This window comes from Spea bombifrons, chromosome 1, assembly GCF_027358695.1.
Source record: "Spea bombifrons isolate aSpeBom1 chromosome 1, aSpeBom1.2.pri, whole genome shotgun sequence".
Taxonomy (NCBI): Eukaryota; Metazoa; Chordata; class Amphibia; order Anura; family Pelobatidae; genus Spea; species Spea bombifrons.
The window spans coordinates 85,195,795-85,209,655 of NC_071087.1; the positions used below are offsets into that span (position 1 = coordinate 85,195,795).

At 39.8% G+C, this 13,861-nt stretch overlaps 1 protein-coding gene across 1 annotated transcript; it reads left to right on the forward strand.

The window, feature by feature from the left end:
• Positions 1-2,017: 2,017 nt before the first annotated feature.
• TRMO (tRNA methyltransferase O) lies at positions 2,018-13,602 on the forward strand. The gene is made up of 5 exons (XM_053456338.1): positions 2,018-2,243; positions 9,929-10,103; positions 10,885-11,042; positions 12,021-12,605; positions 13,010-13,602. The coding sequence occupies exons 1-5, from the start codon at positions 2,171-2,173 to the stop codon at positions 13,231-13,233; spliced, it is 1,215 nt and encodes a 404-aa protein (XP_053312313.1). The 5' UTR covers positions 2,018-2,170; the 3' UTR covers positions 13,234-13,602.
• The last annotated feature ends 259 nt before the right edge of the window (positions 13,603-13,861 follow it).

A 13,861-nucleotide genomic window follows, 5' to 3' on the forward strand; every position in this document is an offset into this window, starting at 1 on the left:
TGCCAATTTTTAATAGTGTGGAATTATAATTTTGGCAACTAATTGCATGTAACTAATCGGGGCCAAGATTGAAGTAATATTCTGAGGGGACACATTGACATGCTATAGAAAATACATTTATATTCAATATGAGGACATATTTTTCTGGATATCACCTCACTTTATGGAGATATAAAGGACTTTCTAAACAGTGTATTATTTATAGAAGTCAATAGGGCTATAATTCCGATCCTAAAAATTATGGCAACTAGAGTCCTGAGAAAATTCCAACTAGAGCCCTGCGCTGGGCTGTTTTCTTAATCCTGCTGCATTTCTGATGATTTCCACCCGCTTCTTGAATGTTTGTGTTCCACTCCTGCAACATGTGTGTCCAATCCCGCTCACTCCATCAAACATTCGCATTAACAGATACTCATTGTGACAGACCGACCAGGGACCTCAGGTTGTCCCTCTCCACCAAGAGCAGACTTCTCACTTCAGGACAATAATTCCCAACAATCCATAGGCAATATCCCCAAGCAAAGTAAAGGGATATCGCTATCCGGTACCCAAATAAGCAGGCAAGACTAGTCTTTAGGTACAACAAGAGGTCTCAGTCTCCTTTGCGAGGTCTCTAACTCCGTCGAGGTGCCGGCATGTCATGGTGAGTGCCGGAATATGATGTCATATTCAGGCGCTCAGCAGTGAATCGGCGCACACCACGGCAGAGCAGGAAGACTGAGGCGTCGCGCTCTAACCACAGGACTTCTGTATGGTAAGTCCAAAACATTTAACTACAAAGGGGGAGAGGGTAGATAGTGAGAAACGAGGGGGTTAGATAGTGAGAAACGAGGGGGGTAGATAGTGAGAAGAGAGGGGGGTTAGATAGTGAGAAGAGAGGGGGTTAGCTAGTGAGAAGAGAGGGGTTAGCTAGTGAGAAGAGGGGGTAGATAGTGAGAAGGGAGGGAACACTAATAATAACAATATTAACATATATATATTTGATTGCTAACAGCAATCATACTCCTATCATGCCCAGGCAACCAGCACATGCTAGAACCTGGACATGATAGGAGTGTGATTGCTGTTAACAATCATATATATATATATATATATATATATATATATATATTAATATTGTTATTTAATTTGTGTCCTATTTTGTTGTGTTACTTTAAATAAAGTGTGTGATTTTTTTTTTTTTTTATGGTGGGGGGTCATATTCGGTTTCGGCCAGGTAAATGCTGCATTTTCGGTTTGAGTCCAGAATTTGTTTCGGTGCATCCCTACTACTAAACCAGACAATGAAGTGGTAGGCCTACACCACATCAATGTTTGTATAGGTATATTGTGTGACCGCCCGCACCTGCAAGTTTTTTGACGGATCCCGCAGGCCATCCAACTCACATCTCCCAAGTGTCATTGCTTAATAGAGAAAGTCTTTACATCTCTAAAGATCATGTTTATGCATGAAACAGCACAAATGTGTTGATAATGAAATCTGTTTACACAATTTATCTCCATGCCATACCCAAATAACAAACAACTATAAAAAAAAATAGGCTTCAAAGCCTAGTAATAATCTATGGTTAAAGCCCTGCCCACTTCTACACACCCAAAAGCACCCTTTTTGGCCTCAACACCGTAGATCAACTTGGCATTTGTTTCCACCAACACTCTAATGTATTCCAGTCGTCACTAATAAGAAGCACAATCAATGCAGTGTTATATGTGTGTGTGTATATATATATATATATATATATATATTGCTTTTTGTGTTTATTAGTTGCCTACTTTTTTGTAAGTACCCCCCCCAGCATATTTCCAAACGTTGTTAAACTGAACTATATCCAAGTGCCAAATACTGTTTTAACAAAAACGTTACAGAGAAAAGAGCGCTATGTATCTATACTGTCTGCTGTATTATAGTCGTCGCGTTATTATTGCCTATGCTTAGATCTAGCGGCGCATCATAGTTGGGGCGGAAAGGCATCGCTGGCTAATTACGTCACTAGTGGAAGCCGGAAAAGCTAATTCTCCGTTTCCTCCACTTGCTTCAAACATGGCGCGTCTACTTTAAAGTTAGAGTATTAAAAGTCGGTCCGTTCTCCCATCGTATATATCAGCGCTGGGACAAGCGTTTAAGGCGCCAAACCCCCTCTGACAGCCACCTAAAGTAACCGGCCTCAGGATGCCTGTTAGCGGCTCGCACGAAAATAACTCGGGAGGTAGCGTAGCGGCTTTGGCGTTTTCGCTGGAATCAGGTAAACCAATCAGCGACTACGCAAATCAAATGACGTGGTTGACGGCTATAAGTAGCGTTCCTTCGTTGACGGATTGACTGAGACGGTTATTAGCAAATCAAAGTGGCTCTAGAGAATTAAAACCAAGATATGTATATATATATTAAAATGCTTTGTGACCGACAATGTTTTATTATATGTTACAGGTAATAAATAAATGTGGCCAAATACACATCTGCCAGACCTATTGTTGATTTCTTTATTGACCTGTTACCGTCAAGTTACATGCATGCTTTGCCAGGTTTAAACCAGCCTTATTTTTTGGTAAATAATTTGCCTTGAGCTGACACATAAGAATCATTTGTTATTCTGATGTAAAGACTCGGGCCTTAATCAGTCCTTAGTGTTAGCTAGATTCAGAATAGCTTTATCCCTACCCCATGCTTAAAATCATTCCATGTACCGTATTTCCTTCTACCACTTATGTTAGGAGGCTGTTCCATGTATCTACCTCCCTCTGAGTAAATTAAAACATCCTTACAGTGCTTTTAAGCCCTGGCGAGTTTTTTTTTTCTCTCCCTCTTTACTTACACCTGTACTTATTTTCCCAGAGAGTTCCCAGTCCCCTGGGAACTTATTAAATGAGTTTACACTCTAATATTAACCCTTTCATGACCCATTGTGAAGATTCTCGCTCTAGTGACTCCCCAAATGTGTTACCCCATCTTATTATTATTATTATTATTATTATAATAGGACACGCGCACACACACTGAGTTACCTGAATTCAAGTAGGGAGATCAACTATAACGTGCTAGTAGCAAACGCATGTTAGTCTTCGGTATGATCATGGCAAACGTAGGATAGGAAGGAGTCAGGAGTCTGTGTGACCCTGAGAATCTGCCCCTCCACCCTGAGACCTGGAGATTTGGGGCAAAAACTCTAGTATGGGGGTTAGTGATGTAGATCGCACTGGCTTAATCACTAAACCCCTCATTGCATTAACGATTCCATGGCTGGGCGTGTGGTTACAGCTAGTGACCCAAACTAAGCAAAAGTGCTGGTCTAGATTAAAATCATTATTATTTATTGGTTTCTATAGCACCAACGTATACCGTAGTGCTGTGCGATGACATAGCTAGTGTCCGTGTAAAAGGATTAACCTTGAATGTAATGGGGGGACTACAACAAAATGGGGCAATTACACTATGAAGAGGCCAGTGTGACCACTGGGGTGGAAAAAATGTCATTTTAGTGTACCTTTGTGCACCATTGTGATTTTTTTTTTTTTGATTTTTTTTTTATTTTTTCCCAGCTATTTATAGGACCATTTTTTTTTCTTATTCTGGTTTTTATAGTTCTGTTGGATAACCAGAAGTTTTACTTTATAAAACATTAAAAAAACACCAAATTGTCAATAAATCCCCTTTTTATTTACAATAAATTATGTCAAGTATCATTTCAGCACAATGGGGGTTAAGTATAGAAGGTAACTATGGTGCAAAATTTTAAGCTTTTTTTTTCACCATAACAACCAATGCAGTGGCTCCATCAGCAGGAACGTTACATTACGTTGCTATGGTGATAAGGCCACTTTCCAAACATTGCATTAGGATCGCTGTACGTAACCGCTAATACCTGTGACATTCAAAATAGGAATTTGCAGTATTAGAAAATGGCACTATGGCAACCGTAACTCGTGGCTTATCGGAAGAATATATACTAAATTATCAACAAATAGCTCTAATCTGTACATTCTTGGCAACTATGAACTCTTTGTATCGATAGCCTGCTAAGCCCTTAATAGGTATAGCCTACCATTAAAGAGCATCCAGTTTTTTTACATCTCTGTTTAAAAAAAAAAAAAAAAAAAGGAAATTTTCTGAAAATATGTAATCTCTGAATTAAAACATTAATAGGAAATGGCTGTTAGCGGGTCCACTGAATTATGTTTACTCTGTAAACAAGTCTGGTGGCCCACAATATACACATACCTGGGAACTTGTTCACTCTGGCTACCCGGAGCATTCCCTTGCGGGACTGCCCACTGACATCGTTGGGTGGTCCCATGATGTTGGTGGGAGTTCCCCGCTGATGTTAGAGGGAAACACCTCCATTTAAAAAGAAAATGGGCGGGGAGCGTGGCGTGTCAAGACCCTCCTCCCGCAACCCCAAGGATTCGGGTCTTGACCTGGAGAAGCGGTGCTTCACCCGGAGATCTCCCAGGTATGAATATACTCCATAAGACTAAAAGTATGTGGACACCAGACCATCGCACCTATATGAGCTTGTTGGACATCTCATTCCCAAACCACAGGCATTAATATAGAGTTAGAACAAAAAAATTAAAAGTAGACATGCACCATACAGTAATCCTCTTGTACACCTTATACCTTATTTGCTCAATATATTTTTCTTTGAGCATTAAATACAGTGCTGTATACAGTAATGTATTTTAGAATTGAAGGAAACTTGGTATTACTGTATTTGCTCGATTATAAGATGACCCTGATTATAAGACAACCACACCCCCAAAATGTGAATATTTAGAAAAAAACAAAAAACCCTGAAAATAAGACTACCCTATAGAAAAAAAGTTTTACTAATAAATATTCACATATGATTGAGAAAAAATAATTTCTTGTTTTTATTTGCTAACCTGCACCCCACTTATGCACATCTGTCCACAGGCTTGCCACTCTGCCCTCCCAGACTTACCAATGCATCCCCAGACTTGCCCCTCCCCATGCTCCAGACTCCCTGGTGTCTGGTGGGGGCAGCCTGTGGATGCCTTCCCGATGCGAGTAGACAACCTCTGCTGCTGTCTGGTACTTCTGCCAGGGCTTCTATGACGGAGCACCGGAAAGTCATGTCACGCCGGCGCTCCGTCATAGAAGCCCAGCGGAAGTGCCGGGTAGCAGCGGAGGTTGTCTACTCACATCGCGCAGACACCCATCAGGATCCAGTTTCCCTGCAGTGCTGTGGAAGATCTGGATCTTAGTCTTATAGTCCAACCTCTATTTGAGGTCTGATTATAAGACGAGGGGTATTTTTCAGAGCATTTGCTCTGGGGAAAAAAACCTCGTCTTATATTCAAAAAAATATGGTATTCACCAGGGAGCATCACTGTCCAGAAAACTCCATGTTTCCTCAGCAGTGGCAAAAAATCGGGCTGAAGCTTTCCCGGTTTGGCCAGATTGCAGGACATCAAATGAATCAGTTATAAAATCCTCAAGGCAGAGGTATCGTTTGGGCTTAATGAAGCCAGTGGTCTCACGCATTTCGTGCTGAGAGGCACTTAATCATAGGCCATTTATACAGAGTTGTCCTCTCCCTCTGCGGCTTTAACAGTCTTCACTCCTTGGGGAAGGCTTTCCACAAGATTTTGGAGTGTTTCTGCGGGAATTTGGGAGGTCAGGCAGTGATGCTGGATGAGAAAGTGTTTTGGTGGAATCAGCCAAACCCAGATTCACCCATCAGACTTCCAGATAGTGAAGCGGGATTCATCACTCCAGACTCCATCACACTTTTCCACTGTTCCTGTGGCTTTACACCCCCCCAGCTGATGCTACACTACCACACTACTTGTCGTGATGTTGCTTTCAGAGGCAGTTTGGAACTCAGAAACCAAAACTCCCACTTAAGAGAGAACCCCCCCCCAGTATTGATTACAAACACATGTTGTTCCCCAGGTGAGAGCCAGATGCTAATGCTAATTTTGAAGTAGGGTCACCATGGCTGTCTGTGGCTAAAACAGACTGCCTCACTATCATAATGATTTTCATGTAAATATATATCGTGCGTGGAAGATTGTTTCTGCAGGCACTCACTAGAGCCCCAGGGGTCAAGAGATAAGCTGGTAAAGCTAGAAAACTAGCCACAGGAGTTGCCAAATAACCCAAAGCTGATGGATCAGGCAGCTCCATGCCAGCCTAGACACATCCCTTGCACAGTACAGGCTTGTGGGGTAGTTGGAGGCAGATCTTTGATTTCCCCAAACGGCTCTGTTACCTGTGATGTAGTGACATCTGCCTCACTGCACATCTGTTCTCCATTTCTGTGGCATGTGTTGCTGTCCTCTTCTGGTTCCTTTTTTCCACATTTGACAGTGGTGTGTTTTCCGGTGTCTCGGTTATGGTCCTTGGGCCTCATCCCATTATTGTCATAAAAAGGAGATGCAACTGTGAAAACCTTTACAAACCTGCAGTATTTTCCCCCCGTCTATTTAAATTGTGTAAAGTTGTGTTACAAACTACAACGCAGACGTAGAAGAATCATCTTCCTCGTAAGAAGATCACAGATGTTTTCTGCTGGGGTGATGAGTGGGCTGCACAAGTTAACAATCTGTAATTTAGAAGCAGTGATGCATTACATATCTACTGCAGTTTTTGGGTTTGGATGTTAAAATGGTTGAAAGGTTTGTAGTTGTAGTTTGGTTGTTACTAGTGGGGTACATCAGGGGTTGGTACAGGTACCCATAATTTTTAACATGTTTAATATTACAAAAAGTTTAATAGCAAAGGTCTAATTGCTGATGATATAAAGGTCTTCAATAAGGTAGACAACTCTGGTGGAATAAGCCAAATAGACATAGGAAAGGAGAAATGTTAGAACAAGAGGTTGTAACCTAAACCTGGAGGGTCAGAGGCTTCAATTTAATGTAAAGAAGTTTTAGTTTACAGAGCGGGTGGTAGATAAGTGGAACAGCCTCTCAGCAGAACTGGTAGAACAAGAGGTTGTAACCTAAACCTGGAGGGTCAGAGGCTTCAATTTAATGTAAAGAAGTTTTAGTTTACAGAGCGGGTGGTAGATAAGTGGAACAGCCTCTCAGCAGAACTGGTAAACGCAAATACACTAAGGGAATTTAAACATGCATGGGATAGATATAAAGCTATCCTTAATCCAAGGCAAGACTGAGAAGTAAGGTTTGAAAAATAAGCAAACCAGATAACTCTGTGCTGTCAAATTCTGTGTTTCTTTGTTGGGACTCTCCCTACAATATGGGACTGTTGGCAACTGTGAAATTGAGCATTGTGCAATTCATACCATGTTTAAGCAGTCAGATAAGTTATCATATGTGTTTTGGGGTCTTTTAGGTGGGCCTGTCCCCATTTGGAACTAGCAAGTCTGTCGTAGTCATCCAAAATCATTTCACTCCACCTCTCACCCCTTCCTTCATGATACCATTGCAGTAATGAGTAAATTGCTGGTAAGAAGGTAAAATAATGCAGTTTTTTGCGCTGCTTTTGTTTAATTGCTCTTAGAGCAACGCAACAGCATTTATAATAGTAGAGTTTCCTGTACAGTAAGGTAAATAATTGACTGGTTGTCCGGTTGTTGTAATTACTATAACAAGCTACAATTACTACTGCTTTTTACTTCTGTACTGAGACTGTACAGTTTAAAATGGTTACAGGTTTATCGTGTGTGTGTGTGTGTGTATGTATGTATGTGTGTGTGTGTGTGTATATATATAATTACACACAAACTAGATATATATATTATGAGTACATATATAATATAAGAACACTTTAAAAAGAAAATCTGTATATGCACAGATACACATATCTCCCAAGTGTCCTGTGTTTTGCAGGACACATCCTATGTTAGATGTAACTGTTAGTGATGTCCGGATCATGAATGAATCGTTCATTTGATCCGGTTCTTTTTAGTGATCCGGATGAATCGGTTCAGTAGACTGAACGATTCATTTGTAGCGGTTCAGTCTGTGAATCATTCAGCTGTAACCTGATCCTAGAGCTGTGAGTCATCTGCAGAGCACTCAGACACAGACTCTGGGGTCAGGTTACAGCTCATTAATTCACAGAGGAACGATGACTCATAGAGTCAGAGACTCGTTCAATGATTCGAATGATCCGAAGACTCGAATGATCCAAAGACTCGAATGATTCAATGATTCGAATCTTACAGGGATCCGGATCTTACAAGGATCCAAATCTTACAGAGAATATTACTGATACCATACTTTTATAAATAAATAAATTAATAATGTTCACGCTGCCCCCAGGATTTAGATTCCCCTAAGTTTGCCCCCCTTTACCTATAAGTGCACCTACAGTTAACTTTATTAAATTAATTAAATTAACCCTCAGTCATCAGCATAAAATTAACCTTTATACCCCATCAACCATAACTGCCCCTGAAATTAACCGTAAAGATCACATTAACCATAACGGCCCCTGAAATTAACCCTAAAGACCCCATTAACCATAACGGCCCCTGAAATTAACCCTAAATACTCCATTAACCATAACTGCCCCTAAATTAATTGCATGTACTCCAGACAAATTACCTAATAAATTGGTATGGTTGATGGGGTCTTTAGTGTTAATTTAGGGGCAGTTATGCTTAATGGGGTGTTTAGGGTTAATTTAGGGGCAGTTATGCTTAATGGGGTCTTTAGTGTTAATTTAGGGGCAGTTATGCTTAATGAGGTGTTTAGGGTTAATTTGGGGGCAGTCATGCTTAATGGGGTGTTTAGGGTTAATTTGGGGGCAGTTATGCTTAATGGGGTGTTTAGGGTTAATTTAGGGGCAGTTATGCTTAATGAGGTGTTTAGGGTTAATTTAGGGGCAGTTATGCTTAATGAGGTGTTTAGGGTTAATTTGGGGGCAGTTATGCTTAATGGGGTGTTTAGGGTTAATTTGGGGGCAGTTATGCTTAATGGGGTGTTAAGGGTTAATTTTAGGGGCAGTCATGGTTGATGGGGTGTTTAGGGTTAATTTAATTAATTTAATAAAGTTAGCTTAAGGTGCAGTTGCAGGTAAAGGGGAATGTAAATCCTGGGGGCAGTGATTATTAATGTATTATTTATAACAGTATGGTAATATTATCTGACTGATTCGAATCCCAATGAAGGCAGAGAGTCTTTCAAAGATCTGGATCTTACAGTGATCTGGATCTTACAGTGATCTGGATCTTACAGTGATCTGGATCTTACAGTGATCTGGATCTTACAGTGATCTGGATCTTACAGTGATCTGGATCTTACAGTGATCCGGATCTTACAGTGATCCGGATCTTACAGTGATCCGGATCTTACAGTGATCCTGATCCCTGTAAGATTCGGATCCCTGTAAGATCCGAATCTTTGAACGACTCTCTGCCTTCATTGACATCACTGGAGTAGGCAGGGGGGAGGATTCATAATGAAAGGGGCGGTGCCAATCGTTAGTGTGCCTGCACGGAGTTACTGGAAAACAGTAACTCCTGTGAGTCACACTGAGGGATCCGAAGATTCGGATCATGAATCGGATCATTTCAGTGAACGAATCGAAATGATCCGATTCACTTTAATGATCCGAACTTCCCATCACTAGTAACTGTCCCACTTTTGTGGGTAATGAGGATCATGGGTCGGTTGGGGGAGATCCTCTGACCGGCCCACGGGGCAGAGAAATCTGTGGGTTTCTGTGCTGTTGCAACTCCCACATGGCCTCCTTGCGACAGTCTGCTGTTGAGTGTCATGAGGTGGCTCTACATGTAAGCCTGGTAATCATAGTATTTTTTTTTTTTTTAATATTAAAACTTTTGTGACCCCTTTCCATAGGTACAATGAGATAGTCGTAATTGCAGTGACTGATGCAAGTGGCTTGCTATCCTTCCAAAAATGATTATGAACAATTGTTGGCCTGTTCACAAAATCACTATTTTATTAATCAAATTTATATTTTTCTCTTTTTCAGGAAATGTATTAACTAAACCAATTGGATATATCGAATCCTGCTTCAAGACAAAAAACGGTACACCCAGACAGCCCTCTGTTTGCAGTTTGTCTCGGGCCTGCTTAAGGATAAGCAAAAATGTCTTCAATAATCCAGAACACTCGCTTATGGGATTAGAGGAATTCTCTCATGTATGGTGAGCAGATCTATCATGTTCCAGTATACCTGGGCTCCAACAAGCAGCATGTTGTGGATAGAGGATGAATTTTAACTCGTCACAATGGCTATTTAGTATAGAGGACCAACTTTTACCCTTTTTATTGGAGAATCTTGTCTTGCATTATGCGTAGAGCGGGCCATAGAAGCTCCAAAAGCCATAAAACCATAATCTCTGGTCACAGTGTCATATAGTGTGTACTAAACCCACTGCCCTGATAACTTTAGAAATGGACATGGTTGTGTAAGGCAGGTCTGGTGCAAGTCGGTAGAACCACAATAAACAGCCATCGAAACCTCTTTGCCAATTGGTTAACTTTTGCCCCTTGGCATCAGGATTTATCTTTATATATAACTTATATATAAATCGTTTTATGGCTAGAATTCATAGAACTCTTTGAATGAATAAAATGACAATTGTTACAGGTTTGTTTTTGTTTCTAGAATTTCCATAGATGTATTCTACTCCCATCAGTTGGCAGCTGCTCGCCATTGGGGGGAACTACAGTTTAGTTAATATTCATTCTGCACTGTCACATATCTCAGGTCTGTGCAGATATTATGTCCCTGTAATTAGCTGTATGACATGAAAATAGGGCTTAGTAAAGGGCATACTATAGACATCTTTTGCCATTAGAGGCACAGTATCTATCATCCTGAAGTGGTAGTCTCTCGTTTTTTGCTTGACATCTAACAGACAACACAAAACGATAATTCATTCGCTAGATAATCCTTGTATTTACATACTCACTATGTTTTAGGATTCTGTTTGTCTTTCACAAGAACGGGCGTTTGAGTTGCAAAGCTAAAGTCCAGCCACCAAGACTGAATGGAGCCAAAACCGGAGTGTTTTCTACACGAAGCCCCCATCGCCCCAATGCTATAGGACTTACACTGGCCAGACTTGAAAAAGTGGAAGGTAATGATGAATTAAGGAGCTTCGGAGCTGTGTGCCAAAGGGCAATCTTGACATTTTTCCTAAACCAAGCATGCTTACTTTTCTTGTATATTATCAGTCTAATTGTTATCCTTGACTAGTACTATAACTATAATGCAGAATTTCCTCTGGCAAGGATAGCAAACCGTTCAAACATGGAGCCATCTAAATTTAACGCACAATGAAGCTTGATTTGGAACGGTGTGGTTGGTGTGCTGCTGTGAGCAAATCTGCTATGATTAGGAGATCCATAATAAATGCACCATGATGTATGGTGTATTAATGACTGGTGTATTGTTTAACCCCTTAAGTACAACGGGTTGTCCTTAAATCCATTAAGGACAATGCATTGTGAATCCGTACATGTACAAGCTTTGTCGTGAAGGGGTTAATTCCACATTCCTAATAGCCTTATGGTGTTGGAAACTTTAGGAACTCTCATTTTACTCTCATTACCATGTATAGATTGAGAGAAGAGTGATGTAATGCAAACATTTAAAGGGATTTTAATACACTACAGGAGGGACGTTTATTTCAAAAGAGGAGAAATGTTAGAACAAGAGGTCATAACCTAAAACTAGCGGGTTAGATGTAATGTAAGGAGCATTTATTTTATTAAAAGTGGTAGATAAATGGAACAGCCTCCTATAAGAAGTTTAGAAGATTAATAAAATCAGGGGTATTTAAGCATGCATGGGATAGGCATAACATTGTTCTAAACCTAAAACAAGACTAAGGAGTGATTATGGTTTCATTCTTTACATGAGGGAAAATGGGCAGACTATATGGTTTTCTATATTGGCTGTGCATCAACAGTTTACACAGTTATTATTAAAATACATATACTATGGTGTAAACAGTACCGTCTATTACCTCCATTAATAGGATTTCTTTTTTTTTTCTTTTTTTTCTATGGTGTAATAATATTACGTTTCCTATTTATTTAATTATTTCATACAGGTGGTACACTCTATTTGTCTGGAATTGATATGATACAAGGCACTCCGGTTCTGGACATTAAACCTTATATTTCTGAGTATGATTCCCCTAAACCTGCAGCTTCTTTAGACGAACTGCAAGCACAGGAAGGAACAGGCAACGATAATGTATGTGTCATGCCGCAGAACAGTGAAGCAATTGAACAGCCACAATGTCTCCAGGCTCCCAATGAAAAATTCGTTGACACAGAACAAGCAGCATCTAAACTCGCATGTGAAACGCCAAGCATTCCTGGTGAAATAAATGAAGACCAAGAAAAGAATACAGCTTTAGAGGTCATTAATGAACTGCCTCCTGTTGTGTTAGAAGATACCTTGCTTGATGGTGTCTCCAATCAGTCAATAGATGGCACAGCCACAACAGAGCAGAGAACTGAGTTCACCGGGCCCAAGAGCCCAAGCGTACATGAAACCAAGGAGACCTGCAACTCCGAGGATAGTTTTGTTCCAATATGGGTGAAAGATGCACCTGTGGCCAATTTAAAAGTCAGATTTACACCTCATTCGGAAATGGAGCTCAGACAATTTAAACCTCCTTCTGACTCAGGTACTATAAATTACCTTTATTAAAGGCATAATTGGAGCATCCCAGCTCAAGTCATTTAAAAGAGTATTGAGTGATGGGGTACTTTAGAGTAACTTGTGGTAAGTTGGAGTACAATGTTAGTGCCGGGTTGGGTTTGTAAGAAGATTTGATTTTTGATTTTTTTTCCCAAGCATCTGGCTTTAAACCATAATAAGCAAGGCTGTATTTACATCTGGTGTCCTACTAGGTTGTCTCCACTACTCTGTACCCTTAACAAAATGCTCTTGGATTATTTGACCAGATGTAATAGCAGCCAGGGACCCTTAGCATATATTGGTAAATAGGAACTTCCAGCGTCAATATTTTTTATGTAACAAAACGGATGGAAAGATTTTGTCACTGCTTTTTTCTTTCTCTTCCTATAGTTGGACCATCATTCACTTACTTCAAGACTTTTGAGGAAGCAAAATGTGCAATATCAACAGTGCTGACTGCAGACCCACGGTCAGTTTACAGGAGGAAACAGTGTCAAGATCGTCTGTTTTATTTTAGCCTTGATACTCTTCATATCACTTGCTGGTTTGGTGACGGCTTCACAGAAGTACTTAGAATACAGCCGCTTGAAGAACATTTAAAATGTCAGAAATGATGACCACCAAGATGCTAGTGATCTTCCTCTGAATTCAGCTTATATTGAACTTTATATTCTCCTAATAGAAATGAAGAGATCTTCAGGGTATTAAATAAAACAACCATATTTTCAATATGTTTTTAAACCTGTCTCATTTTAAAGAATTTTATTCCATAGAACATTGTAATACGGTACATTTTGTTTTTATATAAAATAAAATGTGCTTTTCATTGAAATTGAAAATTTGAATATTGAACACTTTTGTAGATGTGATCCCTCTACGCCTCACTAAGTATTTCTGGCATGCGCTGGGTGATCAAAAGTACACTTCATTTTCTGGGTGATCAAAAGTAAACGTCATTTTCATTTAATAAAGAAATCTCTACAGTTTATTTTTTTACTGGTAAAGACAAAAAAACAATTATATGGAAAAAAATATTTTTTGTGTTTTATCATTTTGTTTTTTAATATTATGTGAATGCTATCTTTTGAAAACGAAAAAAATTGAAGGTCGAGAAAAAAGTTGCAAAGTAGTACAGTGTAACTTTCAATGTCACCGATGGTTACCAATATTTTAATTGTGGGCTTTAACAAAGTCATTTGTGATGTACTGTAATTGATATGTCATCTGTGTATCATGGTACAC

Coding starts and splice junctions, on each gene's coding strand:
- TRMO (XM_053456338.1), top strand. CDS start 2,171: ATGCCTGTTAGCGGCTCGCACGAAAATAACTCGGGAGGTAGCGTAGCG. Junction 2,244..9,928: donor GGCGTTTTCGCTGGAATCAG/GTAAACCAATCA, acceptor TCTCTTTTTCAG/GAAATGTATTAACTAAACCA. Junction 11,043..12,020: donor CAGACTTGAAAAAGTGGAAG/GTAATGATGAAT, acceptor TATTTCATACAG/GTGGTACACTCTATTTGTCT.